The sequence below is a fragment of the Metarhizium acridum genome, assembly GCF_019434415.1.
Source record: "Metarhizium acridum strain ARSEF 324 chromosome Unknown scaffold_587, whole genome shotgun sequence".
In the NCBI taxonomy this organism is placed as follows: Eukaryota; Fungi; Ascomycota; class Sordariomycetes; order Hypocreales; family Clavicipitaceae; genus Metarhizium; species Metarhizium acridum.
This window is the reverse complement of record NW_027094049.1, coordinates 430,718-458,345: the sequence shown is the minus strand read 5'-3', so window position 1 is coordinate 458,345 and position 27,628 is coordinate 430,718. Positions and strand designations below refer to the sequence as shown.

The 27,628-nt window shown below is 52.5% G+C and overlaps 11 protein-coding genes across 11 annotated transcripts; 4 read left to right on the top strand and 7 right to left on the bottom strand.

The window, feature by feature from the left end:
- Positions 1–489: 489 nt before the first annotated feature.
- Positions 490–2,066, top strand: J3458_021926 (uncharacterized protein). The gene is made up of 2 exons (XM_007815375.2): positions 490–1,040; positions 1,095–2,066. The coding sequence occupies exons 1-2, from the start codon at positions 786–788 to the stop codon at positions 1,656–1,658; spliced, it is 819 nt and encodes a 272-aa protein (XP_007813566.2). The 5' UTR covers positions 490–785; the 3' UTR covers positions 1,659–2,066.
- A 978-nt stretch (positions 2,067–3,044) lies between these two features.
- J3458_021925 (uncharacterized protein) lies at positions 3,045–6,757 on the top strand. Its single transcript, XM_066122834.1, has 2 exons — positions 3,045–3,631; positions 3,726–6,757. Exon 2 carries the CDS (start codon positions 3,955–3,957, stop codon positions 6,160–6,162), a length of 2,208 nt encoding a protein of 735 aa, XP_065972054.1. The 5' UTR covers positions 3,045–3,631; positions 3,726–3,954; the 3' UTR covers positions 6,163–6,757.
- A 463-nt stretch (positions 6,758–7,220) lies between these two features.
- J3458_021924 (uncharacterized protein) lies at positions 7,221–8,600 on the bottom strand (the record flags this gene model as incomplete). Its single annotated transcript, XM_066122833.1, has 1 exon — positions 7,221–8,600. The coding sequence occupies one exon, from the start codon at positions 8,598–8,600 to the stop codon at positions 7,221–7,223; it is 1,380 nt and encodes a 459-aa protein (XP_065972053.1).
- A 16-nt stretch (positions 8,601–8,616) lies between these two features.
- Positions 8,617–11,254, bottom strand: J3458_021923 (uncharacterized protein; the record flags this gene model as incomplete). Its single annotated transcript, XM_007815377.2, has 2 exons — positions 8,617–10,806; positions 10,862–11,254. 2 exons carry the CDS (start codon positions 11,252–11,254, stop codon positions 8,617–8,619), a joined length of 2,583 nt encoding a protein of 860 aa, XP_007813568.2.
- Positions 11,255–12,051: 797 nt separating this feature from the next.
- On the bottom strand, positions 12,052–13,563 carry RFG1_3 (slightly ste11-like protein; the record flags this gene model as incomplete). The annotated part of the gene is made up of 1 exon (XM_007815378.2): positions 12,052–13,563. The coding sequence occupies one exon, from the start codon at positions 13,561–13,563 to the stop codon at positions 12,052–12,054; it is 1,512 nt and encodes a 503-aa protein (XP_007813569.2).
- Positions 13,564–14,432: 869 nt separating this feature from the next.
- J3458_021921 (uncharacterized protein) lies at positions 14,433–14,771 on the top strand (the record flags this gene model as incomplete). The annotated part of the gene is made up of 1 exon (XM_066122832.1): positions 14,433–14,771. One exon carries the CDS (start codon positions 14,433–14,435, stop codon positions 14,769–14,771), a length of 339 nt encoding a protein of 112 aa, XP_065972052.1.
- A 1,333-nt stretch (positions 14,772–16,104) lies between these two features.
- RVB1_2 (RuvB ATP-dependent DNA helicase pontin) lies at positions 16,105–17,946 on the bottom strand (the record flags this gene model as incomplete). The annotated part of the gene is made up of 4 exons (XM_007815379.2): positions 16,105–16,237; positions 16,458–16,789; positions 16,932–17,699; positions 17,803–17,946. The coding sequence occupies 4 exons, from the start codon at positions 17,944–17,946 to the stop codon at positions 16,105–16,107; spliced, it is 1,377 nt and encodes a 458-aa protein (XP_007813570.2).
- A 486-nt stretch (positions 17,947–18,432) lies between these two features.
- J3458_021919 (uncharacterized protein) lies at positions 18,433–20,118 on the bottom strand. Its single transcript, XM_007815380.2, has one exon. It carries the CDS (start codon positions 19,896–19,898, stop codon positions 18,492–18,494), a length of 1,407 nt encoding a protein of 468 aa, XP_007813571.1. The 5' UTR covers positions 19,899–20,118; the 3' UTR covers positions 18,433–18,491.
- Positions 20,119–20,809: 691 nt separating this feature from the next.
- On the bottom strand, positions 20,810–22,010 carry J3458_021918 (uncharacterized protein). The gene has a single exon (XM_007815381.2). The coding sequence runs from the start codon at positions 21,787–21,789 to the stop codon at positions 21,247–21,249; it is 543 nt and encodes a 180-aa protein (XP_007813572.1). The 5' UTR covers positions 21,790–22,010; the 3' UTR covers positions 20,810–21,246.
- An 86-nt stretch (positions 22,011–22,096) lies between these two features.
- J3458_021917 (uncharacterized protein) lies at positions 22,097–23,598 on the top strand. Its single transcript, XM_066122831.1, has 4 exons — positions 22,097–22,262; positions 22,323–22,432; positions 22,520–22,601; positions 22,693–23,598. Exons 1-4 carry the CDS (start codon positions 22,260–22,262, stop codon positions 22,711–22,713), a joined length of 216 nt encoding a protein of 71 aa, XP_065972051.1. The 5' UTR covers positions 22,097–22,259; the 3' UTR covers positions 22,714–23,598.
- A 3,349-nt stretch (positions 23,599–26,947) lies between these two features.
- Positions 26,948–27,448, bottom strand: J3458_021916 (uncharacterized protein). Its single transcript, XM_066122830.1, has one exon. The coding sequence runs from the start codon at positions 27,411–27,413 to the stop codon at positions 27,072–27,074; it is 342 nt and encodes a 113-aa protein (XP_065972050.1). The 5' UTR covers positions 27,414–27,448; the 3' UTR covers positions 26,948–27,071.
- Between the last annotated feature and the right edge of the window lie 180 nt (positions 27,449–27,628).

Genomic DNA, 27,628 nt, shown 5'->3' with positions numbered 1-27,628 from the left:
AGTCTGTACGTTAAGAATTGGAAGAGCCCAGGCTAGGACTTGCATGTGCATAACGACTTGACGGCTGGCGACTCGAGACCAAAAGACTGCCAGGCCACGATAAAATCAAGGCCAATTTGCAGCTACGACCCAGTAGACGACCAAATGTAATATTTTCTTGTCCAACCTGACACTTGCTTCACCTCCAAGGGTCCAGGGCTCCCAAGCCTCAAACACGAACGGAATGTTCAACAGACACAGAACCAGACAGCCGTGGTGGCACCCGGGCCATGTTATGGCATACAACTTGCAAGCAAATGATAATTGACCATTGCCGCCGCTATTTTTGTGTATCGAATCAGGCTCCTCCGTGCATCAAATTGCTTCCAGCGTTGAATTCGTTATCGCGTCGCTGCTTCCAGCGTAGCACGTGACGGTCGTCATCCGCCCTGTATGCCAGCTTGTCAGCTTGTCGACTTGTCAACTTGTCCGCTTGTCCCACTCCGCGCACTACGTCCGGACTAACTCTCCAGATAAGCCACGCGACAACTTCCACCCCCAAATCACAACTGTGACGGCATGCGCACGATTGTGCGATTGGGTTGCGGAGTTGTTTTCCGTGTTTGCCGTTGAGCCTCTGTGCCTGTGTTGCTTCTAGCCATTGAACCTTGGTGTCGTCGACTTATCCTGTCACCGGTCCACAATCGCGTTTGCGACGCTCGTCACATCCGGCAGAGAGAAGCTCTTGACATGCGCCAATAGCCAGGCACGACGAAACCGCATACAACTACGACGGCAACGCCATAATGACCTTCACAAATGCCCCCGTCACCAGACTGCTGGTTCTCGGGCTCGTCGCGGCCTCCATAGGCGCCAGCATGCTCGATGTCAAGCACTACTTCTACATCTCCATCGATACACACCTGTGGAAGTATAGACAGTTTTGGAGGTTACTCGCCTACCAACTGTGCTATACCAACTCAACCGAAGTGCTGTTTGCAGCCATGTCGCTATACAACCTGAGAGTCGTCGAGCGCATGTGGGGATCGAGGAAATACGCCGTGAGTAATCCTCAACCCATCATCCCGTGGCAACAAGGCTAACAGCACAACCAGTCATTCGTCGTTGTCTGTTCCCTCTTCACCGCCGTCATTCCTCCCCTGATCATGGCCGTATTGCGCCCGCTGTCGGCAGGCTTCTTCAACTACATGCCCGCAGGCCCGACTCCAATCGTATTTGCCATACTGGCACAGTACCACTCCATGGTTCCCCACGTGTACAAATACCGAGTGGCAACGTCACAAAACACCACGACGAGCGACTCATCCGGAGTGACTCTGTCGGATAAATCGTACCAGTACGCCATTGCTCTTCATTCATCGCTGCTACAATGGCCTGGGTCGGTGCTTGGTGCCTTTGTTGGCTGGACAGTGGGAAACGCTTGGCGAGGAGGTTTGATACCAGCTTCATTGGTGACTTGGCGACTGCCAGGTTGGATGGTGGGGCTTCGATCTCACAGACGCAGTGCCGAATTTGAAGGTTTGCGAAGACGTCTGGAAGGGGAAAACGGCTCGGCTACCGGTGTGTCGTCTGGTGTTCAGGGCTCTGGCGGCCAGCAAGCGGAACGAAGAAGAACAATGGGGCAGCAGATTGTGGACCAGTTCCGGGAGGCATTATAGAATGTATTGATGCGTAGAGATTTGTAGATGGTCTTGCATGTTTTTCGGCAGCGTCAGCAAGCACTTGCATCGTCATAATCAACTTCTGTTGGCACAGGCTACGTGTCTCGCCCAATTGGCCATGCCTCGCATCAGCCTGCGGTCGGTATTCGCCCCGTGGCCAGAGGCGGGCTCACTCACTATCACTAGCCTTGATTCCATAATGATACTCGTACCTTGACTTGACGAGTCAGTGACTGGCCTCAAGGTGCAATCTAGGGAGTACATGTGTACAATACAAGGCACACGGTATTTCCCATCTTCTGGTTCACGCCCCCCGATGGAACATGCCGTGCATAACCAGGCACAGGCACGTGTCCGAAGGGATCGCGGGTCGCTAGGATACAGGGAATCCAGGGATCATGCCAGCCCAATTGGAGTGTTGGGTCTACCTTGGCTCGTAGCTGAGCCCAGCTCGGACCCCGGCCATTGTGGCTGCTCATCAGCTTTAATTAATTAAAATGCTACAATCCGAGATGCCAGGAAATTAGGACGAAAGATTTCGCGCTTCATTAGGCAGATTAGAGGGCGGGTCGAGCATCGATTTCGAGATTAATCGGGGCCTTGTTGCTGATACATTACTCCGTAGAGGAAGAGAGACTACGTACTTGCTGCTGGCTGGCTGGGTTGGGGGATGTTTCCGAATATCACATCATGTTGCTGGGAAGGGCGGGCATGTCGGCTTTTTGGAACAGCCGAGAGCTGCTAGCCACGGATGAGGGTCAAAGAGGACTGCGTGATCCGAGTGTTACGCATCAATGGCTTGAAGCCGCGCGGAGCGTGAGTTTCTGACGAGACGATAAAAACTTACCCGGCTGTGTCGACGGCCAGAGATGGGGAACGTGCAAGGCCCTTGGGAGGGCAAAATGGCAGAGTCTCGGGCTGAGACGCAGAATTCCTTTGTGTGTGTCTGTTCATTATGAGAAAAGGCCATGATTGTCTCATACTGTCTGACAGCGTCGCAGATGCACGCATGTGCTCCGGGCTCGATACGAAGTGCAAGTACAGAAAAAGAAAGCAACTTGACCAGAGAATGCGGATGGTTCCATGTTGTGTGCTGAGCAGTTACGTCAACCACCCATCAGCCTGTGCCGCACTGAACGGCCCACATGTCCAGCGACCACACGCCGCGCTCAGCTAGCGCTGTGGCTGCATCAATGGGTCCAGCCGTCAACATTGAAGTCTGGCAGCCTTCCCCTGGAGGTCCCTGGCCCCCGCTCCCAGCCGCCCTCCCGCCTATCGTGTGGCTTTGCATTCCCCCGAATCTGGCCCAATCTGGACACCAGCTTTCACACTAGCTTTGGCAAAGCAACAGCGACATGGGCAAGGCCTCCTTTTCCAGTCTCCCAAACCCCGAGTCCGAGTCCAACCTCCCAACCCCAAATCATCGTGCCACGGTCCTTTCCTGCCATCCTGCGCTTCTCCTCGCTTGCCTGTACCATCATCACCTTGCTCAACTTCTTTTTTTTTTTTTGGATTAATATACGCCTGTGCTTAGACCTACGACCCTACCGACACGCGACCACCCGGCCTCCTATCTCTGCGCTTGGGCCTCTCTGCTTCTTTGATCAACAAAGCTATCGCGACTTGCTGCCAACACAACTCAAAAAGACAAACTTTTACTCCTCAAAAGCTCGCATCGCACCGGGACCAGCGGACTCTATGGCGATTTAAAGCGACTTGTTCCTTTTCCTGCGACCAGACTCCCTCTATTTTCTTTGTTCTTCTCTCTTAATGTGCTCATGAATATCCACGGACTGGAGGATTAAAACAATACGATTAATACTATGAACGGCTACCCGACCGGTAGAGCCCCATATGACTACGGGGCCCCCAACCTGCCGTCTCAGAATGCAAATACTATCGACAAACCGGAAGGCTATGCACAGGATGGAAATGCGAATGGATTCGCGCAGGATGCGCCACGATACCAAGTAAGACGTCGAGATAGGATTTGACCGTTGTCCCTACACAATAACTTGGCTGGGGAAACACTCGTGAGAGCAACATGGTGCTAACACATGATAGACTTCGGGTCCGGATTCGACACCACGGTCAGCGCGCGTCGACTTGAAAGACCCGATTCAGGTGCATCTGCTCACCGAGACGGCTCTCTCCGACAGCAAGGATATACGAGATTTTGTCACAAGAGGAAGTGGACGAACTGAAAAAGCAAGCTGCGCTCCTCACCCAGCGTGTAGAGTCCACAAGATCCAATCTCGCCATCCAATCCAAATATCGAGATGCCACGGCGTCCATGGCCCGGCTCAATGCTCCTGGCTTAAATGACGAGCAGCGCAACCGAGAAGCTGAGCGGGAGAGACTCGAGAACGAGCGGAAATGCGATGAACTGGCTGCAGAACTGCTGAACTTGGAAAAGCGACTGTTAATCCCTCATCGGAAAATCGTCGAGCATACCGCAGCCATCCTCCAACTAACCCACAAGGCTAGCAGGAAAAAGACTGCACCGCAGAATGGACAGCTTGTAAACGGTATACCTGGAAGTCCTGAAAGCCTATATACCTACTCGCACAGCAGAAATAGTCTCGATCAGGTCGGCGATGAGACATACTTCGACGATCCGAGCGCCTACCAGCTCGATGGAATAGATCGACCAAGGAAGAATGCTATTGAAATTCCTCTCAAGTCGCCAGTTCGTGAACAGAACCAGCTTCGAGTTGAGTTGGACCGTATGCGTGAGGAGAATGCCTATTTACGGTCTCAAACTGATGGCCTATTGAAAAGGCTTCAAACCCTCAATGTGTCGCTGCGTGACACCATTGTTCGATTTAACCCAGAGATCAACCAGACGTATGATGTACCGCCTCAAGTCTCTGCAGCCCCAGACATCAAACTCGCAGACTTGCTCAAAACTCAGGTCGAGTATCTAGAGAGCGGCCTGGTTGCCGTCCAGGCCGAACAAGACTCGTTCGCCGGCGGAATTCAGATGGGGGAGCGTCTTGAGGCCATGAACCTCCAGTTACGAGACCTCCTCATGACGTCTGATCCCCACTACACGCCAACACCACTGCCATCAGACTCTGATGTCAACGGGCAAATGGCATACCTAGAAGATTCAATTCGAGCTGTCGACTCCCACGTGGCGCGCGCCAACTCCTCACCCAAGTCAAATGATGAAACCGGTCCAGTGCTAACTAGTCTTTGGGACTCGATGCAAAGGGGCATCGTAGAAGCCAAACAGCGTCAGGATGAACGCAAGAAAAGCCAGATTGAAAGGGGCATTACTGAGGACGATATGGACATGTCTGACGATGAAGACTTCGATACAACCAAGCCGTATTATCTAGAAACATTCGCCGACAGGGTGCAGCGCATACATGCGCGAACCATTACTCTACGAGACCAAAAGTACGTGCTCAAGCGGCAGATCAAGCAGCAGCGGGAGCTCAACAAGTCGGACGGCGAAAAGGACAAGGAGCTGGAACGCAAACAAAGGGAACTCGAAGAAAGCCGACAGCAGTTCAACCGCTCTGAAAGGGACCGCAAGGACGCTCAAGAGCAGCTCTCTAGCATGATGGCAGACTTTGAGAAGGCCAGGGAGGCGGCAGACCGTGCTGGAACTGTCACCCTTGAGCTTGAAGAGCGCAAGGCCAAAATCACCCAGCTCGAGAAGAGCCTCAAGGCCACCCAAGCCAGCTTAGCAGCCGCAGAATCCGGAACAAAGGGGTCCGAGAGCAAACTCGCCGCAATCAATGCTCAGATTGAGGAGCTCACTCAAGAAAAGAACGTAGCAGAGACAACTGTCCAAAGCCTACGGGATGAGCTGTCGGCCAAGAAACAGGAGATTGACGACACAAAGAAAAAGGTGGATGACCTGGAATCGGAAATGGTTGATCTTAAACTCGATCTGACGGTTGCCAAAGCCGAACTAGACGGCGCTTATGGGTCCCGTGCGGAGCGTGCGGAGCGTGCAGCAGATATCGCAGCCCTTAGGGAGGACGACAAGATCAAAAAGCTCAAGGAGGAGATCAAGAGGCTTCAAGGGGAGATCAATGAACTTGGAGGAAAGGACAAGGAACTAAGGAAAGAGCTTCAAGGCATGACGGACGAATGCCAAAGAATCACCAGCGAATCTGTCGGATTAACAGGCGAGCTGGACGATGCTCTGAGGGCTAAAGACAAGCTCAAAGAGGAGCTCCACAATACCCAGGAGAAGATGGCCAAACTACAAGAAGACTTGGACAACGAGCGACTCAAGATTCCCAACGACGGGTCCAGGCCAGGAGCTGGTGCATCGGTTCTGAGTGAGCGATTTAGAGCGACAATGCGGGAAGAGCGCAAGAGATTCCAGGATGACCTAAAGGTGCGTACAACACCACACTTGTCGAAGGGAATACTAACAGTTGTACAGGAGGAACGCCTCAGGTACCGCAAGTTGGAAGAAGAGCTCAGCAAACTAAAGCGCAGCTTAGGGCCTGGAAAAAGTCCTCTGAGTCCACGGTAAAAAAAATAACAAGTCGCACTACATATCCTTCACGGCCTGTTTTGTATATTTTCTTTTTCCGTCGCTCCAACAATTTTGACACTCAATATGGCCTTGTGGGTTTCTTGCATACTGCGCCATCGACATTCTCGACAATGTCGCTCTTGGATATGTAAATTCAGAAAAAAAAAACGTACATTCACACACAGAAACCAGGACACGAAGCAGTATTTGGGTATTCGCAGAGTGCGTATACAAACTCATGCCTGGATTCATACACTTCACTTTGTACATAGCATGGCATTGGAGCCTACTTCTACCACCCTTTTTTTTCCGTCTCGGAAGCATGGAGAAGGGATTGTGGGTCAGTATATTATTTTCACGCCCTGCTCTGGGTTACGCATAAAAGTCATGACGGGGGCGAAACATTAAAGAGAAGGGCGATTGGGGAAAAGGAGGAGTCTTGTTGGACCTTTTTTGTTTTTTATTTAGGCTCATCCCTCTTTTCTTCTTCTTTACATATATACATGTCTATATTCTGGTGGCAGGGAGGTTGGAAAAGGGTATTTATTCTTAGCGATAGGCATATATGTGTCTGACAGTTCTGGACGGTCCATCTCATGTGGCTGGCTGTGCTTGGTCCTTTGTTGGCCGGCTGAACTGTATATTCTTCCACCCGGCATAGCCCCGATTGTCCCATCTGTCTTGACCTGTCGCTGCGGCGATGCTATCTTCCATGTACCTGCTGCTCTACTACAAGAGAGCAGAGTCTTGACATTGTCTGCCGTACACAACTTGCTCACTGGGACTTCAGCTGGGGCTGGTTACGGCGTCTGCCTCTAGTGAAGTTGGTATTGCTCGCTTACATAGCCTAGAGAATATAATACATACAAGCATGGCGCATACAGGGCAAAGTGCCGCATGCGGCCGCAACGATACATGTACAGAACAGAACGCATAAATCTCCAGTTCATCGGGCCTCGGAGGCTCACGGGGTATATATAGGTACAAAAGAGGAGAAAAAAAATTCACAGGATAACCTTGACACTGGTCTTGTAGCTGAATGCCGTTTCGGGCATCTACACAGCAATCCTACTGCTCTGTAGTGCCTCCCATTCCCGAGACCCTACAACCTGAACGTCACAGCCAAGTGCTGATCCGGTCTTTATCTTGCCATCTGGCCCAGGCAGTCGTATTTGCAGCTGCGCAGCTGGGTTCCGAAGAAGGCCCTTGCCGACATCGGGCGGGCGTAGCATGGATGACTTTCGAAGAACGGAGCGTTGCCAGGCATTCCAGGCGGCAAAGTCTTCCATCTGCTTAGCGGCGAGATATTGAGGGGTAGACTTGGCAGGCTTCCACGCGAGCTTGTCCTTGGGCAGTGTGCCAAAGTCAAACATCTTGGACGTTGTGGCCATCTTGACGAGCTCGCCCAGGACATCCTTGGCTTCTGCGACGACGAGTGCTTTGCGCTGTTCTCTTGTGCTTGTAGGTTTCTTGAGCGGCTCTGCCAGCCAGTCGTAATTCTGCTGTTCAGTCATTCGTGCCCGACGGTTGTCTTCTCGCAAGTATCGCACAGCTGACTGTAGGCCTTCAATGTCCTTCTTCAGGGCATCCATCTCGTGAGCAGTTGCCACTGCCCGCTCTTGGCCGGCCTTCATACCAGCCGCATCCGCACCATCTGCATAGGCTCGGCTGTCGCTTGCAATCTTCTTCCATTTGTCACGCTCAGACTCAAGGCCCTTGAGTTCTCGATCTTGTTTCTCAATGTCCTCTTTGAGGATGGTGACTTGCTCACCAGATGCCTCGAGTTGCTTCTGGAGACTGCTAATGCGTTCAATATTAGCCTGAGCATCGCGCATGCGTGACTCGAGTGTGTCAATCTTGAGAACAGCGGTGCTGAGGTGCTCATCCCGCTGGGCAATTGTTCTCCGAGCTTCGTTGTGTTCCTCCCTAAGGCGCCGGAGCTCTTCTTCGGCGTCGGCGGGTACTGTCTTGAGCACCTTGAGCTCTTGAGACCGCAGTTTCCATGGCGCAGGATGAACGTCAAACTCTTCGGTCTGGTCGAGGTCCGTTGCTAGAGCAGCCACGTCGTTGATCTGACCAGTCACTATGCGCAACTTGCCAAAGTACGCAGAGAACGTTTCGGATTCGGAGGCAGAGGTAGCATCCAACACAGCTTGGTGAATGGCGCTCTGAATCTCGCCGTACGTGAACGGCTCCGCCCGTCCTTCATCTTGGGTAAGCAGCAAGTGAATGTGGTTGCCAATAGCTCGGGCTATGTTTGCCAGCTCTCGGCTGTTATGCTCGCATTGCTCAAAAACCGGTTTCGTATCCGGAAGTAGTGAGAGCGAGCGGGTCTTCAAATCCTCCAAGGCACGAACCGCTTTACCAGCAATGACCTTGGTGCTTCTTGTTTGTGTTATGGCCATGTCAAACTTTTTCGCAAAGAGCTGGTTCATCTCATTGCCTTCAGCTTCAGAAGGAATTGCGCTGCTGAACCATGGCTCTTATTGTATTGAAGGCTATTGCAGCCGAGTCGAGGTGGCTTTGCACAACTAAAGACGACATGTATACATAGTCGGCAAAACTAGGAAGGCCGTTGGAGATATGCACCTCTGCCAAATGTGACATGAGGGCAATTGTTCGTTGCAGCTCTTCAGCGCACTTCTTTTCCTTGAGATCGTCACGACGAAGACCATCAATCCAGCTGTTCAACGCGCGCTCAACGGGCTCGAGCTCGAGCAAGGAGTTCTGATATGCCGAGAATTGCTCAGTGGTGCAGTGACTAATGTCGTTGATGAAGCGATCACACACTGCCGCCACCCACACCAGCTTGTCAACTGCATCACATCCAGCAAGTAAGTCATCTTCATGGCCGGGTCGGGGCTGCCCATTGATACGCTCTTTGATAAGTCCATTGACGAGATTTGCCTTGAATGCCAATCTTCGGAACCGAAGCAATGCAAGAACCGAGTCCTGGTCTTCCCGATACGTGTCGGGGAGGAATAGCTTGACAATCTCGAGATGTTGCTCTGCTTCCTGGGCATCGAGGTGGCGAAGCTCCAAATCGATAGTCTTGACTTGTGCCTTTGCGACGGAGATTTGAAGCTTCATGTTCAAATCCATCATGGCTCTTGAGCGGTCATTCAGTTTCTCCGATTCGCCTTCGGTTACCGCCTGCGAGGCTCTCATGTCATCCAAATCAGCCTGCAAGCTTTCCACAAGTTCTCGGAATCGTAATATCGTGTGCGCCCTATCGTCAAGCTCCGCTTGTTGTCTTCCAGCCCTTTGTACTTGTTCCGAGATAATAGTGTCTCTAATGTCCAACTCTTCCTGCATCTGCTTCTCCAGCTGCACATGATTAGCTTCCAATTCATCGTCGATCTCTTTTAGAGTCTCAAGCTCTGTAATCTCGAGTTTGAGTTTTTCTATCATTGAAGACATATCCATGTTTTGTTCAGACAATTCTTCAATCATACTCTGGGCCCCAAGAGCGTCGTTAAGTTGTTCCTTAAGCTGTTCAACGACCTGTTCAGATCGGGCCAGTTTCTCTTTTGTCAAATCGTGCTGTTCCTTGACTGGCCCGAGCTCCTTGATATCTTCCTCGAGTCCAGCGATCTGGTCCCGCAGTTCTTTCTCTTGATCTTGTGTTATGTCGCGCAACCTTATCAAGGCCTCACGCAGCCGCTCATTTGCGCTCTCCATCTGCATCCAGCCAGCACTGGCGCGTTCTTCCGGTGACATTCCTTTGCAATAATCAGAGTTCTCGGCTTCAAGAAGTTCAACCTTGAGCTCCAACTCTTCCGTTTTCAGTTTCAGCGCCTCTACCTGCGACTGCGAGTCTTCAAGATCCAACTCAGCAATCTGCCTGTTGACTACAGACAGTTCAAGCTCAGCCTCGAGATCTGCCTGCTCCTTTTCGATGGATATAAATCTGGCTTCCGCCTCCTTCATTTGTTTTCGCAGCTCCGCATTCTCTTGTTGCTGGGGTTGGTATTTTTGTTGGAGTTTCTGGATAATGCCCTCAAACTTGTCTCGTTCACTTTGGACCCTATCCAGTTGGTTTAGTTTGTCCCTGTCCTCGAGGCGCTTACGTTCAAGCACTTTGAGCTTCGCTTTCAAATCCTCATTTTCGCGATTCAAGGCGGAGTTCGGAGCAGATCTTTGGGTCGTAACAGCAGCAGTTGTCCGTTTTGACAGTGGGGGAGTAGATGACGTTCCAGGAGACGTAGCAGCGGCAATTTTTTCGAGAGCTTTTGCCCTTCCTGCCACTGGACTCGTAGGCTGCGGTGACAGAATCTCCCCATCACTCTTAATGGGAGAACCTGGACCAGTATCATCGGCTGAACCACTGTCACGCCCCGCTTGTGAATCGGCCGACGGCCGACGTCCAGAGTCTGGTCGTGAAACAGTACGCATAGATTGGGGGGGACGAGCTCCGCTGGCGCGGGCTGTTGTAGAGGATATTGACGATACTCGTGCTGTTCGCGAAGCAGGGACGGCCGGCGGTCCCATCGAAGTTCGCTGTCCACTGACGGATGTTCTAGCTCGGGCGGCTCCAACCGCAGATGCTGATGAAACTCGTGCATTTGAAGGCGTGCCGGTTCGAGAAGCAGAAGCACTGGATGCGGCGCTGAGCTGCTTTGTTGGAGACTTTGCGGGAGACTACATCATGGCTGTTAGCGAGCTCGAACATAGGAATTGCGGCTCCTGTCCGTACCCTCACAAGACTGGTAGGACGAGACTTGGGAACTGGACTGGGACTGGGAGCGTTCAAACTCCTCCGCTTGGCTAGCGCAACATCCCCGCTGGGAGCAGCCTTGACCGATGCCGGATGAAAGCTGCTTGGGCGCGCTGGTTTGCGGCCAACCGGCTTGGTACTTGGAGCCTGTGCAATGATTGTCGCCATCATGGGCTTGACAAACATGCCGTAGCCCGCGGGGCAATCAAAGTACCTGACTCCCTGAACGCTGCCATCATTCTTTCCAGTCTTGTCCTCAAGTTCAACGCCAATCCACTCGCCAACCTGGAAGTTGGTCTGGCCGGCAAATCGAACCGTTGCCTTGCGGCCGTCGCTCAGCTGGACTATCTGGCCAGGCTTAAAGTCCGGCATTATTAATGAGAAGATAGGCGTAGGAGCATTGTGGTGCCGAAGACCGTGGAGTCGGATCGCTGGTGGTAGTGGCGATGCTGGTGGTGGTGGTGGTGATGACTATCAATATGTCGCCAGGGGTTGATGATGGCCACATGCAGTGTGCAGAAGTGGCACCGAACAGGTGCACATGTCAACTGTGGGGGGACGCGTCTGTAAGAGTAGACGCGCCACACCGGGCGTTGTTTAGTGGCTGCAAGCCCCCAGAGTCGCTGTTGCTGTGTTAGTGGGCCCGCCAACTTTCCTCTGCCATGGTGCCTCAAATATGAGGCTTCCATTACCGTATTGTTCCTGGCTTGGCCCGCCATCTGAAACCACGCGCACTCAACTTCCATTCTGGGCCAACACAATCATTCGTCGATGATATCCGGCACAGTGGTGTTGAAGCGCATCGAGCGACCAGCAAGTTTACCAAGTCAATACGCAGCCTAGGCCAGGTCACTGTGTATTTACACGCATATACGTTCGCAATTCGACAGATGGTACAATGACCGGTTGGACGACACCCCAAAATGAGTCCTCAATTACTCAACTGTCTGCTGCAAGACAACCATGTGCCCGCAAGGTGCTCGCACAATCAATCTTCCTTCTCCTCATGTACACGTGCTCATGGACGTCATTCAACCCTCAGCACCCGTGGCTTTTCGTCGCCTATCATATAACCGCCATGGAGCCTCGTTTCTCTTCATAATATGATGACGCTCCGTCCGACGACAACACCGACGGATCAAACTGAATCATGTCTCCAGCTCTCAGACTTAGTCTCGGGAGAACGCCTCCCTCATCCATTCCATCACCTCAAAGGCCATCCTGCGCTCTGTTGCTTCATCCAAGCCTTGCCCGGCCGATACTCTTACAGAGATCAGTCCCATATTTCTCGAGATGTCCACCACGCCTGGCTTACTAGCATCGTCATTGCTTTCTTGTATATGCACAACCAGATCAGGACTGGCAGTTCCCCGCCAAAGACTAGCCGTCCATCGCCAATGATCCACAGGACTGTATGTGTCCGACATGGTCATGGCAGAAGCATACTGGTCTGAAATGGTCAGACTGAAACCACCCTTCACCAAAGCAACTGGCATTTTTGGCACAGCCGTTGGACGTCTCCCATCATCTGGTGGAGTGCACACCTCAGTCGAGGGAGCTTGCACCACCTTTAAATCCTTGTCCTGGTCCTGGCCCTGAATATTCGCTCCAGCACGTCCGCCTGTGACGTGATAGGCAATCTGCCTTGACCTTTGCCGCCAAGATAAAATGGTAGCAAAGTATTCTGAGAGCAGACTGTCCAGGCAAGCACTATCATTTCCTCTATCAGTTTCAGCAGAGGTCTTACTCGATCCCCCTTCAACCAGATCAGCTTCATTTGACCATACTTTAAGAGCCACATCTCCGCCTGCCGCCAAGGCTTTCTCTACAGACACGCCAACCTCATCAATAAGTCCTTTGCTGGCGTTGCCTTCAACAGCGATGAATACCCCTCGCTTGTCACGATGTGGCCCATGCTGACCTTCTGGAGGCAACACCCGTGTAATGGTGGACAAAAGGCCTAGCTTCTGACTCAAGTTTGGTTTCTTCATCGGTATTGCCTCTTGGCTGATCGAGTGTGGCTTCCTCGTCGGTGAGACATTTAATCTCGCTGACGGTATGTCTGCGTGCCTACCTTCCACCCCTGGCGACCTCGAAGGTGAGGGAGGAATTGACGTTTGAAGGGGCGGCAACCGAAGAGATTCGTCAAAGCCACTGTGTCGACGACTCAGAGGCTCCTTGTCCAGTGACCACGGCGAGGACCCTGGAGGCCGCAGAGGCGGTGGCATAGGACCGCTCTGTGACCTCGGAAGGCCGGCCAAGTCTGGCAATGTCGTCCCGGCGTAATGCCTCACCAGGCCAGCAGTGCCCTCCGGCAGTGTGCGACTCAAATCCGGGGGTGGAGGTGGTCTGGTAGTGTATGCCCCGGTTGTTCCAGCGATGACGTGGTAACCGCCTGCACCATTCGCACGTCGCCGTTTGATCTCAGGAGAGCTCGGCTCACTTTTTTCAACGTCCCGAACAGGCGGCAGCTGGTGAGTGAACGGCAGTCCACTGGTCGGGGATTGCTCAAAGCTCGATCGACGAGACAAGGCAGCCGTGTCTAGCCGCCTTAACCCCGGCTGAGGCTGAGACGCCAGTGTGAAGTTTCCAGCTGGTGAGGTTGAATACGGCGTCGACGGGGTCCTTGGAGTTGAAATGGAACGGCCATGGCATTTCGGGCATCGACCATGCTCATCCATTGGTGATGTACTCGTCCAGGTGCTTTGGTTCTTGGCACTCCTCCGAGGCTGGTATCGGTAATTTGGATACTGATGCTGGTGGCGCTGCTTCTCCTCTTCAGCCAGCTTCTTCCAGTTGTCCTTGACATCTTCACTTTCGTGTTTCCACTTGTCTCCAATAATTTTGGATATTTCTGGATTCGAAAGCTTGGGGTTTTCGGCGGTAACTTGTGACTGATGGTGTTGGCGATACAAAATGAATGCTGAGACGGAACAAGTTAGTTAGCCATCACACAGCTTTTCATTGCGGGGGCAGAAGTCGTCAAACACAATTGTCTATGTGACTTATCCTGTGATAGCGTTGCTTCCCAGGAAACTCCCTAGCAAACCTCCCGAAGCGCTAGGGACGACCTAAGAAATCTGTGGCAAAATGTGGCGGCTTGCATGATTCACTCACCATTTCTTGGTCTGGGTATCTTGGGTGCCGGGGTACACAGACATATTATATCGCGGGGGCCATCTTGACTAGAAGCACCAACATTGAGTGGCTCAAACATGCCGTGGTTGGCATCCGCAGTGTTGATAGTCGACGCCCTTTTTCTCCCCGAGCCAGACCTAAAGGGGCTGGGAGATTGTCTCCCGTCTGATGACAAAGTAAAGCCTCTGCTATTCCTGAAGGGCTTCTGGAGATTTATGTGAGGATGAAGAGAAGCACGCACGGTTTCCATATCTCGAGTAGCGAAGGACAGTACTTCGGTCATGATGCGGCAAATGGGGGCAAACGACGGTGAGAGAACGGGGGGTTGCAAGGATGCTCACCCAGTTGCGTCCCAGCCTACACCATACTCCGCCCTGTGAGGTTTCTCGGGGTCGTGATGTAATTCACGGAGATGAGAGATGAGAATATGAGCAAACGGCCAAGACGCAGAACCAGGACGTCCAGGGATAATAAAGAATGGGGAGGGAGCATACTCGAAATTCGGAGTGGTGGGAAAGGCTGTTGCCAGAGAGAATATTCGCTGGTATTCTGTGCACTCTGGGCGAGCGTCAGGCCTACCACCGTTGACAATGAGCACTGGCTCGCTGACAACCCGCCTTTGGATAAGCTCAAGGCTGGCTGGCTTTGGCCGCCATTATCTGGCTCGACTGCTTCGCGGTCTGAGCCAGTGGGAACTCGTGCATGTCTCGGGAGACCGCCAAGTGGATTTGGCAGCCAGCCCCAGTTGTGACAGAAGGTTTTTCGATCGTCTGTAGATCGGATCCAGGCAGAGCTTATTCCTTTGTCCGGCCAGCAGAACCCCTACAAACAATTACGGATCCCGCGTCCTAGACTGCCGGCACTTCATCGTTCTTATTCTTCGTTCTAAGATTCTACCAAGAACCCGGTAACGGAAAGGTGTGAGGGACTATCAACGGTTATGACAAGTACCCAGCACCGAGGACAATCAGCAACAAACACACCTACATGCTTTCGTCTTGTCACATCGGCTGTAATGGCGAAGGACTAGCATCCGTGACATCCTAGCACGCCTGCCTGCCTATGAGATCACTCTCACGCCTCTCTCTCTCGGTCTTTTTCTCTCTCTCGGCTCTATGTGTGTGCTGAATCAGAGGCTTTCACTACGCCATCCACAGTTGCCGCCGTGTGGCTTTCTGTACATGAAGACCTCCTCCACCCCGTCGTACCCGCCCCAACCTCACCCACGGGCGACAATGACCAAGTCCAGTACCCCCCACAGGAATGTAAGTTAGATGGCGTCTGGAATGCCCAATGCCTGAGACAAAGACGACGGAGCATCCGAACTCGGCTCAACATATTCCTGCACGTGATACTGAATCTGCGCCTACTCTCGACGATCCAACTCTGCAAGTGTGGCCCCCGGTGACTCGTGGAAGGTTGGAAGGTTGGGGCTGCGTGGAGATGGTGTGATGATGATGCGGATGTGTGTATGAGGTGTGTCTGGTCCTTTGGGGGACCGCCAAGCAGGCACCCAAGATGGTGGTGGTCCATCTTACACAGTCCCCTGGATGTCTCGGCCTCGCAGGCAACGTCGTAGACGATGCCTTGCAGAAGAATGGTCCTGCAATGGCATTACTCAGGGAAGGAAGCTGGGAGCCAATGAATCCATTTTCAACAAGATGGGGGCCAGTCTCGTAGCATTTTGACCCTGTCTCGCATGGCTCGTGCCTGGGTCACCTGTCGCCTGCATAACTGTATCGAGGCGTTTATTCCTTGACTTCTTTTCACAATCCCCTCCGCCCTTCTCCTGTTCTCCAATACGTACACTTCTTTTTAGTAGTCATTCCTTGCTACCTATAAAAACCAGCAGTAACAATGGGGCAAAGATAACAAGCGTGTTGTGAAAGGTGATGGAATAAAAAAAGCCAAAATCAAGCCCTATCCCGGCGCCATCTCTCCATCTCCAGCAATAAACACAAAAAGTAAAATCCGGTTCGTTTTGACTTTCCCCTCTAGAATCTAGGCAACACGGCAATGAGCATCGACCATTGGATGCAACTCAAACTGAAGGGAAAAAAAGAGCCTCAACAAAAAAATTTACACTACGAGATGTAGCCACGTCCAGCTTCGCTGCTCAATAGCGAAGCGCTACGGCGAGCGTCGAGAAACAGGTCTTCGCACTCGGCAACGTCTTGGACGTCAATCTGGGAGCGGCCGTTGGCTTTTGCAAGAATGCTGTTGTGTTGTTTTTTGTCAGCGACAATGTCTCAGACACAAATCCACGCCCACCGAGGAAATCCGATGGACCACTCACGTACTCCCCATGCACCACTCGGCACTAGAGTACTCTGCGGGAGGAAGAGGGAAACAAGAGGGAAGAAAGAAAGCGGCTGCCTAAGCAGGGGTTCTTCGAAAAACAAGAAGAAGAAAAAGAAAAAAAGTCCAAGCTGCATACCTTGCCGGAGTCAGTAGCTGCAAGCAATACCGAAGGCTAATGCGCACGCCATGGTCGGAAATCTTGTTTATAGCCGCATCCGTGATAGCAACGCCCTCGGTGGACGCCCGTATCCGCACAATCTGCTTGATCTCGTCCGCTTGATAAGGGGCGGTGGGAATAATGAGCAGCCGCGCGAGAAAGTCTGTTGGAATGCCGTGGGCAGCGACAATGTCGTCAGTGCCTCTTATTGTGCACATTCCGCGATTTGACGCCAAGACCACAATGGGCGCAATCGGCGATTCCAGAGCTCGGTTGAGGTAGGTGAAGCATTCTACGTCGAGCATGTGCGCCTACGCATCATGTGGTTAGTATTTGTCAATGGAGGGGGGTGGGGGGGTTCATTATTCTCCCCCACGATCGCCCTTGAGGTTGTTCCAGAAAAGTGAAACATGGGAACTAAGAAGGGACGAGAATGGAATTGTGCCGACTTACCTCATCAATAAACAGCACTCCCGGAACGAGTTCAGCCACGCCTTGGTCGATGTACTTGCTGACCACCTTGTTGATTTCGGCGCGTAGTTTCTCCGTAATCTCAGTCATTTTGGGCTTCATGAGCTGGCCCATCATGCTCATGATGTCCTGGCCGCCCTGCGGCCTGGCGTTGGCCACGTCCAGGTCGTGCAGCGTCACGTCCTGCACGATTTCCTTCTTCTTGTGCACCTCGCCCTTGGGGATGGGCACGTACTCCTCGGCCTCGAGGTCAAACTCGGTCGCATAGGCGTCCGACCTGCCCACCCGCTTGCAAGCGCCCGTGTTGGCCTCAATGTAGATGACGTCGCCGACGGTGACCCTCTCCTTCTGGATCGCCTCGTAGATGCTGGGGTCGAGGCGGAGCTTCTTCTGCCCCTTGGCGCTCTTCAGCCCGATGAGCAGCGTGCTAATGGTCTTGCCGTAGCCGCCCAGCGGGTTCTCGGCCTCCTCGGGCGTGAGCTCCGTCACCTCGCCCTCGTAGACCTCCTTGGTCTCCCTGACCTTGAGCCCGATCGCCCTCCGGAAGTTCTCCATGAGCACCTCCGTCTTCTTGACCTCGGTCGAGTAGATTTCGCTGCCGACAATGGGGCAGAACGGGATCTTGGTCCCCAACTCCTGGCTGATGGCGAGCGCGAGCGCCGTCTTTCCCGTCCCAGGTCCCCCGGCGAGAAGGACTCCCCGGCCGGCCATCTTGTGAGCCCGGATCAGATCGACGACAACACCGCATGACTGTTTGCCAGGAGAAGAGGAGAAGAGCGGAAACACGTTAGCAAGTCCGTCACCAGCACCTCAGAGAAGAGCGCGTGTAGAAAAAGGGGAGCGTCATCAATACCTCTCGGGCTGGAACTTGGCCTACAAATCCAGCCGCATTCTTCTCCGCAAACCCATCAGACTTCAGCCCAAGTCCCCTGATGTGTGTATGAGCTGCCGTGCGGTTGTCCCGCTTGTTGCCCTTGACTTCGCTGATCTGGACCATTTTGGCGGTTTGGCGATGACCGATGCCCAGGAACAGTTCTTGGCCGTCGATACAAAAAACGAGAATGCCGTTGTACCCGTGTTCGCTGTTGGGGAAGCTTCTAGAGAGTTTTTTTCATGCTCTAGAGGGTGTAAAATCGATGGGCAACGTTGTCAATTCGTTGGTGTTTTGTTATTGCTCTCCAACCTCGAATTCTTTTTCCACACCCAGCCTTACAGCTCCCTGTTTGCTCGAGGCGTCGCGACGAGACTGCTAGTTTTCCCATCACGTGACGTGGTCCCTGCGTGCATAGAGTCACACCTACCCTGTATGCTGTAGGGCGTGCACAAATATTGCATCATTTGGCGACGCCATGTGCTACTAAACGTAATTTGAAGTACATTTTGGTCAGGCTTAGCCTTATGCTAAAGTCTAGTGATCGCTTCTGTAATTTTCCTATGGTTATATGTGGTGGTGGTGGGCGGAGAATGGAGTAAAATAGTATTCCGTATATTTAGTCTATAATGCAATCCGGGTGTCTAACGTTCGGGTAGCAGACGGCGTGGCTATCTAATTCTCTCAAGATTCACACTCTCAGTGTGCCCAGCAACACCAACGAGCATGGGCGACCCTTCGGCCTCCCCAGACAGATTGCTCTGCCTCTCCACATCCTCAGCCTTTGGCGGCGCAGGTGCCCTCTTCATAAAGATGACGCCGACAGCACTGCCCAGGATGAGCGTGCATCCGGCAAAGCTCATCAACCCCATGCGCCGGCCAAATATCCAGCGATCAAAGCTTGCAGCAAACAGCATGTGCGTGTAGATCATGGCATTCGCCCGGTTCGACTTATCGGCGGCTAGGCCCGCCGTCAAAAGATACTGCATGACGAAGCCGAGCCCGCCCAGTGACAGCAGAAGCAGCCACTGCTTCAGGCTCGTCGGCGCAATCCACCGCAGAGAAGGCTGCCCGATGTCCAGGATGGGGCCAAGCCCCAGCGCCGTGACGCATATAACGGTGCAAATCACAGCAAAGGCGTTTACGGAAATCAGGGGGTGCGCTCGCTTCCCAATGGCCCGGAGGGTCGTGAAGGCGCCAGCGGCACCAAGGACACCGAGTAAGGCCACGCCGACGGCCAGCAGTCGTTCTCGAGGCGTGGTTTCGTGACCAGCGCCGGGGATGGAGGAGGCACGGCGGGTTCGGCCGGAGCCGGAGCTGGCTGCGTCGGCCGTCTTCGCAAACAGGGCCGCGGGCTGAGCGATGAGGACGACGCCCAGGAAGGCCACGAGCGTGGCGAGCTGCTCGAGCCGCGTGAAGGGTTCCCTGAGGAGAAAGTAGCACACGAATCCTGCGACGCCGGGGGCCAGGAACGTGATGACGGTTGCGTCGGCCAGCGGGAGGTACATCATGGACCACCACATGCCAAAGATGCCAAAGAATCCTGTGCATCCGCGCACCAGGAGGAGCCACCGGATCTCCGTCTTGCCAAACGGGTAATCTGGGATGCTCACCCACCACATGTACGCCAGGCAGCAGATGGATGTTACGGCCTGGCGAAGGAGGAGCATCTGCACGGGGTGCATGCCTTCGCCCTCCAGCTCCAGGAACCTGGCGCTTAGATTCATCGTGGCGCCGAATAGCTGCGACAGGGCAACGAGAATAGATGGCTTGTTTGCTGTCCAGAATCTCTTCAGCCGTGATGATTTCTTGTCCGCAGTAGCATGTATACCGCCCGGCGGGTGATATGGTCCATGTGGAAAGGGTGACAGTCGGCCGCTGAGGGCCGGACTTACAGAGAGGCTCCGGAGGGATTCTGCCTCGGCGACCTGTGACTTATCACCTCGTCCATGAGGTGATAGAGCATCTCGAAACCCATTCTGTGATACTGCGTGCCCAGTGTTTTTCTTTGCTGTGAGCCGTCCGGCCCGGTCATCCGTTGCTTCACGCGGAGGGGTCAATGATAATCCCGGGTCCATGATCCATTTACGTGAGGCGGGGGGAGACAAATTGTCGATGAAGAAGTGAGTTGGCTATCGGCAGTCAGGATTTTTCTGTTTTTCGATGATAAAACTATGAAATTGAAAGCCGAAAACGCTTTTGAATTCCCTACAGTTGTGGCCGACAAGAAGAGGAGAAAAGGTGGTAGTTTGTAGCTACATGGAGTTGTCCAGGTCAGCACTCGGATGGGCGGTAGCGGTCTGGTCCAAAGCAACCTAGCTCCGCCATCGCCTTTGCCAAAAAATCTTGTCCAGAATACTCCGTACAGCGAGTCACAATAACGCAATTCCAAAGGTCGGGCGCCCGTCAACACAACATGTGGAGTTAAATCAACCGTACAGAGGTCCGTCCGAGGAAACTACTGGATATCAGGGCCTGGTAACGCCGCCACAACCAGTCGGGGGCGAGAGCTCGGGATAATCCGTGCCTGTATTGGCTGGTAAGGAAGGACTGGGAATGGCCCGGAGAAGGATGGGATTTATTAGTGAACGCCCGTCTGTTGCTAGTTGCATGCTTGGTCTGGTTGTAAGTGGCTGTTGGTTGGGGTACGGAGTATTTGGAGCCCGATATCGCATTAGCAAGCTTGGTTGACTTGGTCGGGATCGGACGCGGGGCTCCGGGTAATTGAACAAGGGTCTCTGGCGGCTCATTGCTAATCTGTCCAAGGATGGCGGCATGTAGAGTTGTGACTTGCGCTGGGTGTATTTATGCGCGGTGTTGAGACACGATTCTTTCACGCATGGACAAAAGATGCTTCGCAGCAAAAAGGACTGGTTGAAAGTCCAAGTTGTCTCCGAGTGGGCGTAGCCCCAATACGCTAGTGATTGCGGCCACACTGGCCTATTTAGGAAGTAGCCATCGTCACCGTCAACTTTGTACGAATGACGTAGAACCAATCTGATCCTATATCATACTATTACGCCTTGGTTCTGGTGACAGCACAACTATCACAAGACAGGTCCTAAATTGTCACCAGCTATTGAAGTGAAGTCTAATGTTTGGAATAAAAACTCCAACGAGCTGTCTTGTCATGGCTGATGAGTAGCTGACAGTCACCAAACTGTCACCAAAACACCCCTTGCGCCCCCTAGTAGTGGTCTTAACCCCAGAAGTGTAACTGATGAAACTTGAGATCATCAAAATAGAGACTCCCATGTCCAAATCAAGTCCACGAAACGCCATGACTGCATAACCTCCGATCCGTCGTTCCATAGCTCGTCCCAAACAAGTACCTCGATGCGATGTAATCCAGCAATGCCATCGATGCCGCTAACCCTTAACGCCAAATTTTATGCCAAACTCCCAACTTTCTGTCCAACAGGGCCATCACTTCTTCTTCCCCAAAGCATCCATCTCGGCCTCGGCATCATCATCGGCTTCGCCCAGCTCCTCCTCTGCTCTGTTCCCCTTCCCTGCGCCGGCAGCATCCTCCTTCTCCCTCCTCCTCTCCTCCTCGGCCGCATCCTTCATTATCTCATCCTCGCCGTCCCTCAGAATCTCACGCGCCTTCTTAATCTCCTTCTGCTTCTCAAACACCTCTTGCACCTTGCCCAGAAAAGCAGGGTTCTTGCGGAACGCAAACTCAAAATCCTCGTATTTAATCTTTTGGCGGCCCGAGTAGTGCGCCGCGCGGGTGGCTTCGAAGGCGATGGACTGCATGAAGTCTGTGAGGATTTCATCAAGAACGCGAACTGTTTCAGGAAGAGGGTTTTTGACGTCGCCATGGGCGTAGAGGAGCTGGGCGACTGCGTGTGGGTTAGTTGCCGGGAAGAGGGTGGGAGAATTGCTGACCAAGGGGGAATACGCACGCTCGTTGTGGGAAAAATTCATCTTACCGACATTTTTGCCGGCTCGTGCTCGTGGTTCCATTTTGACGGTGGTTGTGCCGCTTCGCGGTGATGAGCGCTGAATGTGAAGGTGGTAACGGGATAGATGTATAGACGCGACCGAGCAAGGCTTATTGCCGGCAGGCAAGTACGGAATACAGCATAGACAAATTCCGTCAACGGCTGCACCACGGTCTGTAGACGGAAGTCAAATGCACTGCGCGAGAAGAAAAACAGGTAGTGAAGCTCCTGATCGTGTTGAGAGCAAGTGGGAGCATGAGCTTGTAGTAAGTACCAGCACACATGTCTCACCAAATCACGGGTCGGCGAATCTTTGCTCCTCCCCACAGTTGCGCCTCCTGGTACAACGTGGTAGTTACTACGTACAGTAGGGAACATACCAGGCTTAAAGGCCAACACTCAAATCCAATATCGCGGCCTCGCAACCACCGCGATCTGCGCTTCTCATCTTCACCATCTCCTATTTTGACGTCGCCCCAAGCCACAGCAGCCATGGTAAGCCCTACTCCCCCCGTGCTGCCTGTAGGAACTCCATCAAAGCCTGACATTTCATAGTCCGCACTCTTCAACTTCCGATCGCTCCTCCTCGTCCTCCTGCTCTTGATTTGCACGAGCGCATACGTCCACCACTTCACGCCTGGCATTATGGACAGAAACAAGAACGGGTATGGCGTAATGCTCTTTTAGGTCTCCATGATTGATGCGCAATTGCGTCGATGAGACGAGGAACGAAAAATGGCTGACGCAAGCAGTGTCATGGGCATCTTCTGGAAATGCGCGAGAATAGGGGAGCGGCTTAGTCCGTACATAAGCATATGCTGTGTTCTCATGGCTGTGAGTAGAACTAGGGACTCGCGAGATGCTTTATTGCAGCGCCCCGTCTCTCTTGGTTGCGGTGAAAGGGAATAACTAACGAATTACCTAGGCCTCCATCCTCTTGAACTAGATTGCTTGTTTACAACGATACATGGATTAAAAATCAACTGGGTCCTTTTTTGGCGGAAGCTTGTTCATTGCTCTGGAGTCTGGCGAATGCGGATATTTATATAGGGTTGAGAGGGTAATCGCGCGCCAACGAACAGGCGCTAGAGAGGCAACTGGTATTGATCTCCCCACGCCAGCCAACTACTCGCGTGTCAAATATTGAACTGGCCTGATTGCAAAGGAAGGAATGTCATGGCCGGGCTGACCGGAGCAGACATACTTTTCCTGGTGAAGCGTCTGATGCGGCATCGCTTTGCAAGACGGATCCCAGAGTCTAACCATGTGGCGGCTCTTACGGTGAGAGGGATGCGACGGAGACGACAGTCGCGTCGAGTTAGAATATAATTCAAATGATCCGGATACTCGGGTGTGATTTGACTCTGTCGAAATTTTGGGATTATTCCATCGAATATAATGACGAACCATGACAAAGTTTAATTGGGACGCCCGTTCCGGACATCTGGACTGTTTTCGTATGACAGTCAAGCGAAACCTAGAGAACTCCGGACAACACTAGGCATGAGAACTGTAGTAATGACGAAAAATAACCACAATTAGCTTTTCAACTAATGGTTGCTCCCCCAAATCCGAGTTTCCATGCATCACCATGCCCAGCCTGAGCCGGCGACATGCCATGCCGGTCGCCCGTTACCGTCACCTACAAGTCTTGACGCACGACGGCTCCGAAACCGTAAACCCTATAGTTATTAATCGTAAGGTGTAGGCCGCTGTTGACGATTGCCCGGAGACGGTCGGCTCGCCCGACAGCCTAAAGATAATGAGTAGAGTTTTAAGCTATTGCCGCCGGCCGCCGAGAAGCATGAATGACGCATGTCCGGAATGCCCCCATATTAACACGACTCGCAGGTGCATGAAGTACCGGTACATGGGACCACTTTCTGGAATATTTTTCACCTGTTCAACGCAGATTACCGCCGTGTTTGGATATCTGAGGTCGAAGCGATGGCAAAATGGAGCTTTCGACGCACCTCCAGTTATAATTCCTTTCAACCCCTGGGTTTGCGTCAATCAAGAGATCCCGAGATCCAGCGTACAGGGTTTATTTAGCTTCCAGAATCCCGTTCGGACGCGACCAGACTTCTGACAGCGGAGCAGAGTCGCAGTACGGAGGGTCGCTCTATGTCGCTTAAATTGGCAGACCCGTCGCATATTCTTTTTTTTGGGGGGGGGGGGGGGGCAATCGCTGGGAACAATCATGACCAAGACAAGGGGCAGGAATGAATGCCTTCCTGCGGAGGATTACCACACCGGGGCAACTGCGCCGACGCACACCGCCCCCAAGCATGATATAAATCAAATTTGTGTAATACGAAAGTACATACATAGCCTGTAACCTTGCTATGCACAGCACAATTACTCCTGACTCCGTACACTGCCTCGTATATCGAACATGCTGCATCCTGTGAAGCACGGGAAACTCAACGGCTTGAACGAATGCGGGTTGCCACCGAAGCTGACGGGCAGGCTAAGTGGCTTTTGGCGAAAATATTGGACTCGAAGGGTCTGGTCTAAATAAATAAATAAATTGACGGTTCCGGGGTTCCGGTTTGCCGAATCCAATGACACCAATGGCAAAACTCAACGCCGATGACCCACACTTCGACCTGGAAGGATAAATATCGCATGCGCCACGTGAGTCGCCCGGCCCGGCCCCAACTGGGGATTTCCAAGGAGAAAACGTGGCGAGGGTGGCTCCAAAGTACTATCTGGGAACAATGATGAGGCTCATGTGACAGGATTCAGGTAACACAACGGGGAGTCCACGGGATCTCTGGACCGAAGCCTCGAACCATGCTTAGCTGCGATGGCTCCCATGTCCACTGCGTCGTGTCGTTGTACGTGTGTAGACGAATGCCCTCGGCTAAGCTGGCTGTAGTCGCCATGAGCTTTGGCTGATAACCACAAGTTGTGGCTTTTCATCCTTTGCTGTTGAACCCATCATTCGTTTTTGAACAATAGGCCGACGGTTCTGTGAACGAATATATGAATGAAGATGGGCGAGCCTTGTCGAAATACGTAGTTCTGCGTGAGGAGTGCATTGGGTAGCCATCTCGTTTGTTCGAGAAAGCAATTAGCGACATGACTTGTGGGGATCAATCCGGTAGTTTGTTATGCAGAGTACTCAGCATGTACTTGTCTGTAAGTTTGGCAGAGGGATCCCTGCGATGTGAAGGAGGGGACTACATAAATGCTCAAACGGTGGGACAACGGTCGGTTTGTTTCAGTAATTTTAGCCTCTGCGTATTGAAGGGTAAGCGAGGCCGACAAGACCAGCCTCAGCAGCCTATCGCAATATCAGTTTATGCAATGATGTTTTATGATTCCAACGGATCATTAGCCCTGGGCCATGGGAGAGCATTTCAAATTTCCCCACTGGCCACTAACCACAGCTACTTCTGCTACGTCAACTGCAATCTTGCTGACTGACGGTGGCGTACGCCGTAAAAGAGGCACGGGCTTGTTGGGAGTGGGATTGTCTTCTTGGGCCTTTTTTGCCAAGTGTCGAGTGTGTCAGACTGAAAATAGGCAGCTGTGTAACAAAGTGTACGTTGCGAACAGGTTGGCCTCAACAGCCACCGTAATATTATCGCCCCTCAAGCCCGGCGCGACTAGGTGGACACTCGTCGTACTATACTAACATGGCGGAAAACCCCTCATGATGGCGAATCCCGGACACCGTATTGAGTGGCAGGGTGTAGCAAAACCGCTGACTAGTTGCGAAATGTATCGAACGAAAGCTCCGACAATGGGGCTGAAATCTATGCCAGTAGCCTTAGTGAGCCCGATAGTTGCAGACCATGAAACGTCGTCGAATGCGACACTAAAACCAGCACATATGTCAGAAGTGTGGATGTTTCGGTTTCGGTCCAAGCTACGCAGTAGATTGTCCATGGCTTCAGGCTAGCTGTGAAGGGCCAACCAACAACGGGAACTCGCCTATGAAGAATGCAGGCAGAATGCAGAGCAGCCCTGTCCTGCGGGAGGTTTCCCAAAGCTCGCTGTGTGGTAGCCATTGAAAACCTGTTCAGCTTACCCAAGCATCTTCACGGTTCTTCGTCTTGGCCTTGGCCCTCGTCTTCTAGTTATGCTCGAAACGTGTGTCGTTAGTCTCTGCCAGCCAAGTGAAGGCCGGCACACTGTTTCGCGTGGCGCTGGGGCTTCCCTCCACTCGAAGGCTACTCAAATCAACCACATAACGAGAAAGCAACGGAGGTACTATGATGGGCAATGATTAGCCAAGAGACAAATAAACGATTCACTTGGGCGAAGGTGGTGCCAACTCACGACGATTATAATGGTGAGACTGGCCCAGTAATGTCTCCACCATGTCAAGGGGCCACAAGTTTAGTAGTACAGTGCCCGACAGACTGTTGATGATCGCAAACAAGTCTCACAATCGTTGGCGGGTGAATCTAGATCGAAATTGCTGCCATTCTATTCATACGTGCTACCAGGTCCACCGGTAACTCAAGCCGCGTGTTCATGTTGGCTCAGAGCAGACCGGATTTCTTGTGTTGACTGACTTGCTCAGACGCAACCCTTCAAGTGGGAATCCGTTGTGGTATGCTGCGTTTGATAACTGAATAGCCGATTAAATGAGCACCAGTGCCATCATAGCTTGACTCTTGCAGCTTGTCGTTTTCGTGAGACGAAGCCTTGGTGAACCAGAGACACCAGTGAACAGTTTTTCCCTTTTTGGCTATGCGAACTGAATGAATAACATATCTCATAGGATGGCACCGTGAGTTAGCCCATACAGCATTGTCCGAATGTATGCCCCAATCACGGCTCCCTTGGCCCTGTCGTAATTGGTGGCACAGGAAGTAAGACGACTCAGTTGCGGTGACGGTATTAGCGGGTTCAGAGCGGGAATGTTATGTGTAGTTGTCGCTTTCGATTGGCGGTGTCAACTAACTTATACGTACTCTGCATCTGCAACTGGAAAGTGCCATCGTCTAAGTGTTCGGCCAAGGCCAAAATCTGAGTCTGAGCAGAAATCTTGACCATCGTGTTGGAAACCCAATCTTGTGTTTGACAAATGTGCCTCATTTCCCTTTAATTGAGCCACTTTCCGCAATGGGATGGAACACATCTATTCAGGGAGGCCAACACACATTGTGTGCGGAAGTCCCAGTACTCACAACGCCCCCACGAATTAGAACGTCCCTATCCTCGGTAAACAAGTTCTGGATCTCGCTAAGATCCCTTGAGGGATCTGGTACTGGTGAAATGAGAGCCTTGTTCGAGCTGGCTAAGCCGGCTATTAAAATAGTTTACCTGTACTCCGTATGGAGTGATTCAATAGGACATACACCCAAATACGCACAGGCCATGACAATGAATTGTTGATTTCAGGGGGAATACTTCAGGCACCGAGTCAGAATGTTTTTTTATTTCAACATGCCCATGTAGTATTCTGTTGGGTGTCGAAGCTGATGTGTCTGGGATGTATTGCTGCAACGCTGTGATGCTCAAAGCAGAGAATAAACAGTTTTGTAGAAGGATCGGCCACACCCCGATCACGCCAGGCTGCGCATCTTCAATGATGTTGTGGTACGGAGTAATCGCGATGGTGTTGGAACGGGGTCTCATCAGCAATAACGCATTGCCTGGCATAGTCTGAAATACGACGTGGAACATGTTAGCCAGCCCGCGTAGCCAGAGTCAGAGAGTGCTATACAATACAGTACTGCTTGTCCAAGCCTCCGTCTCGAAAGCGTGCCATGGTGGGGAGAGTGACGAGATTGGCGCCCGGAAGCTTGTCAGCGACTCGTGGAACCAATATCTGAAATGCGTTTTTAACGCAGCCATCCCTGTTCCGCGGTCTGCCCAGTCCCAGGAGTGCGGGAGACCTA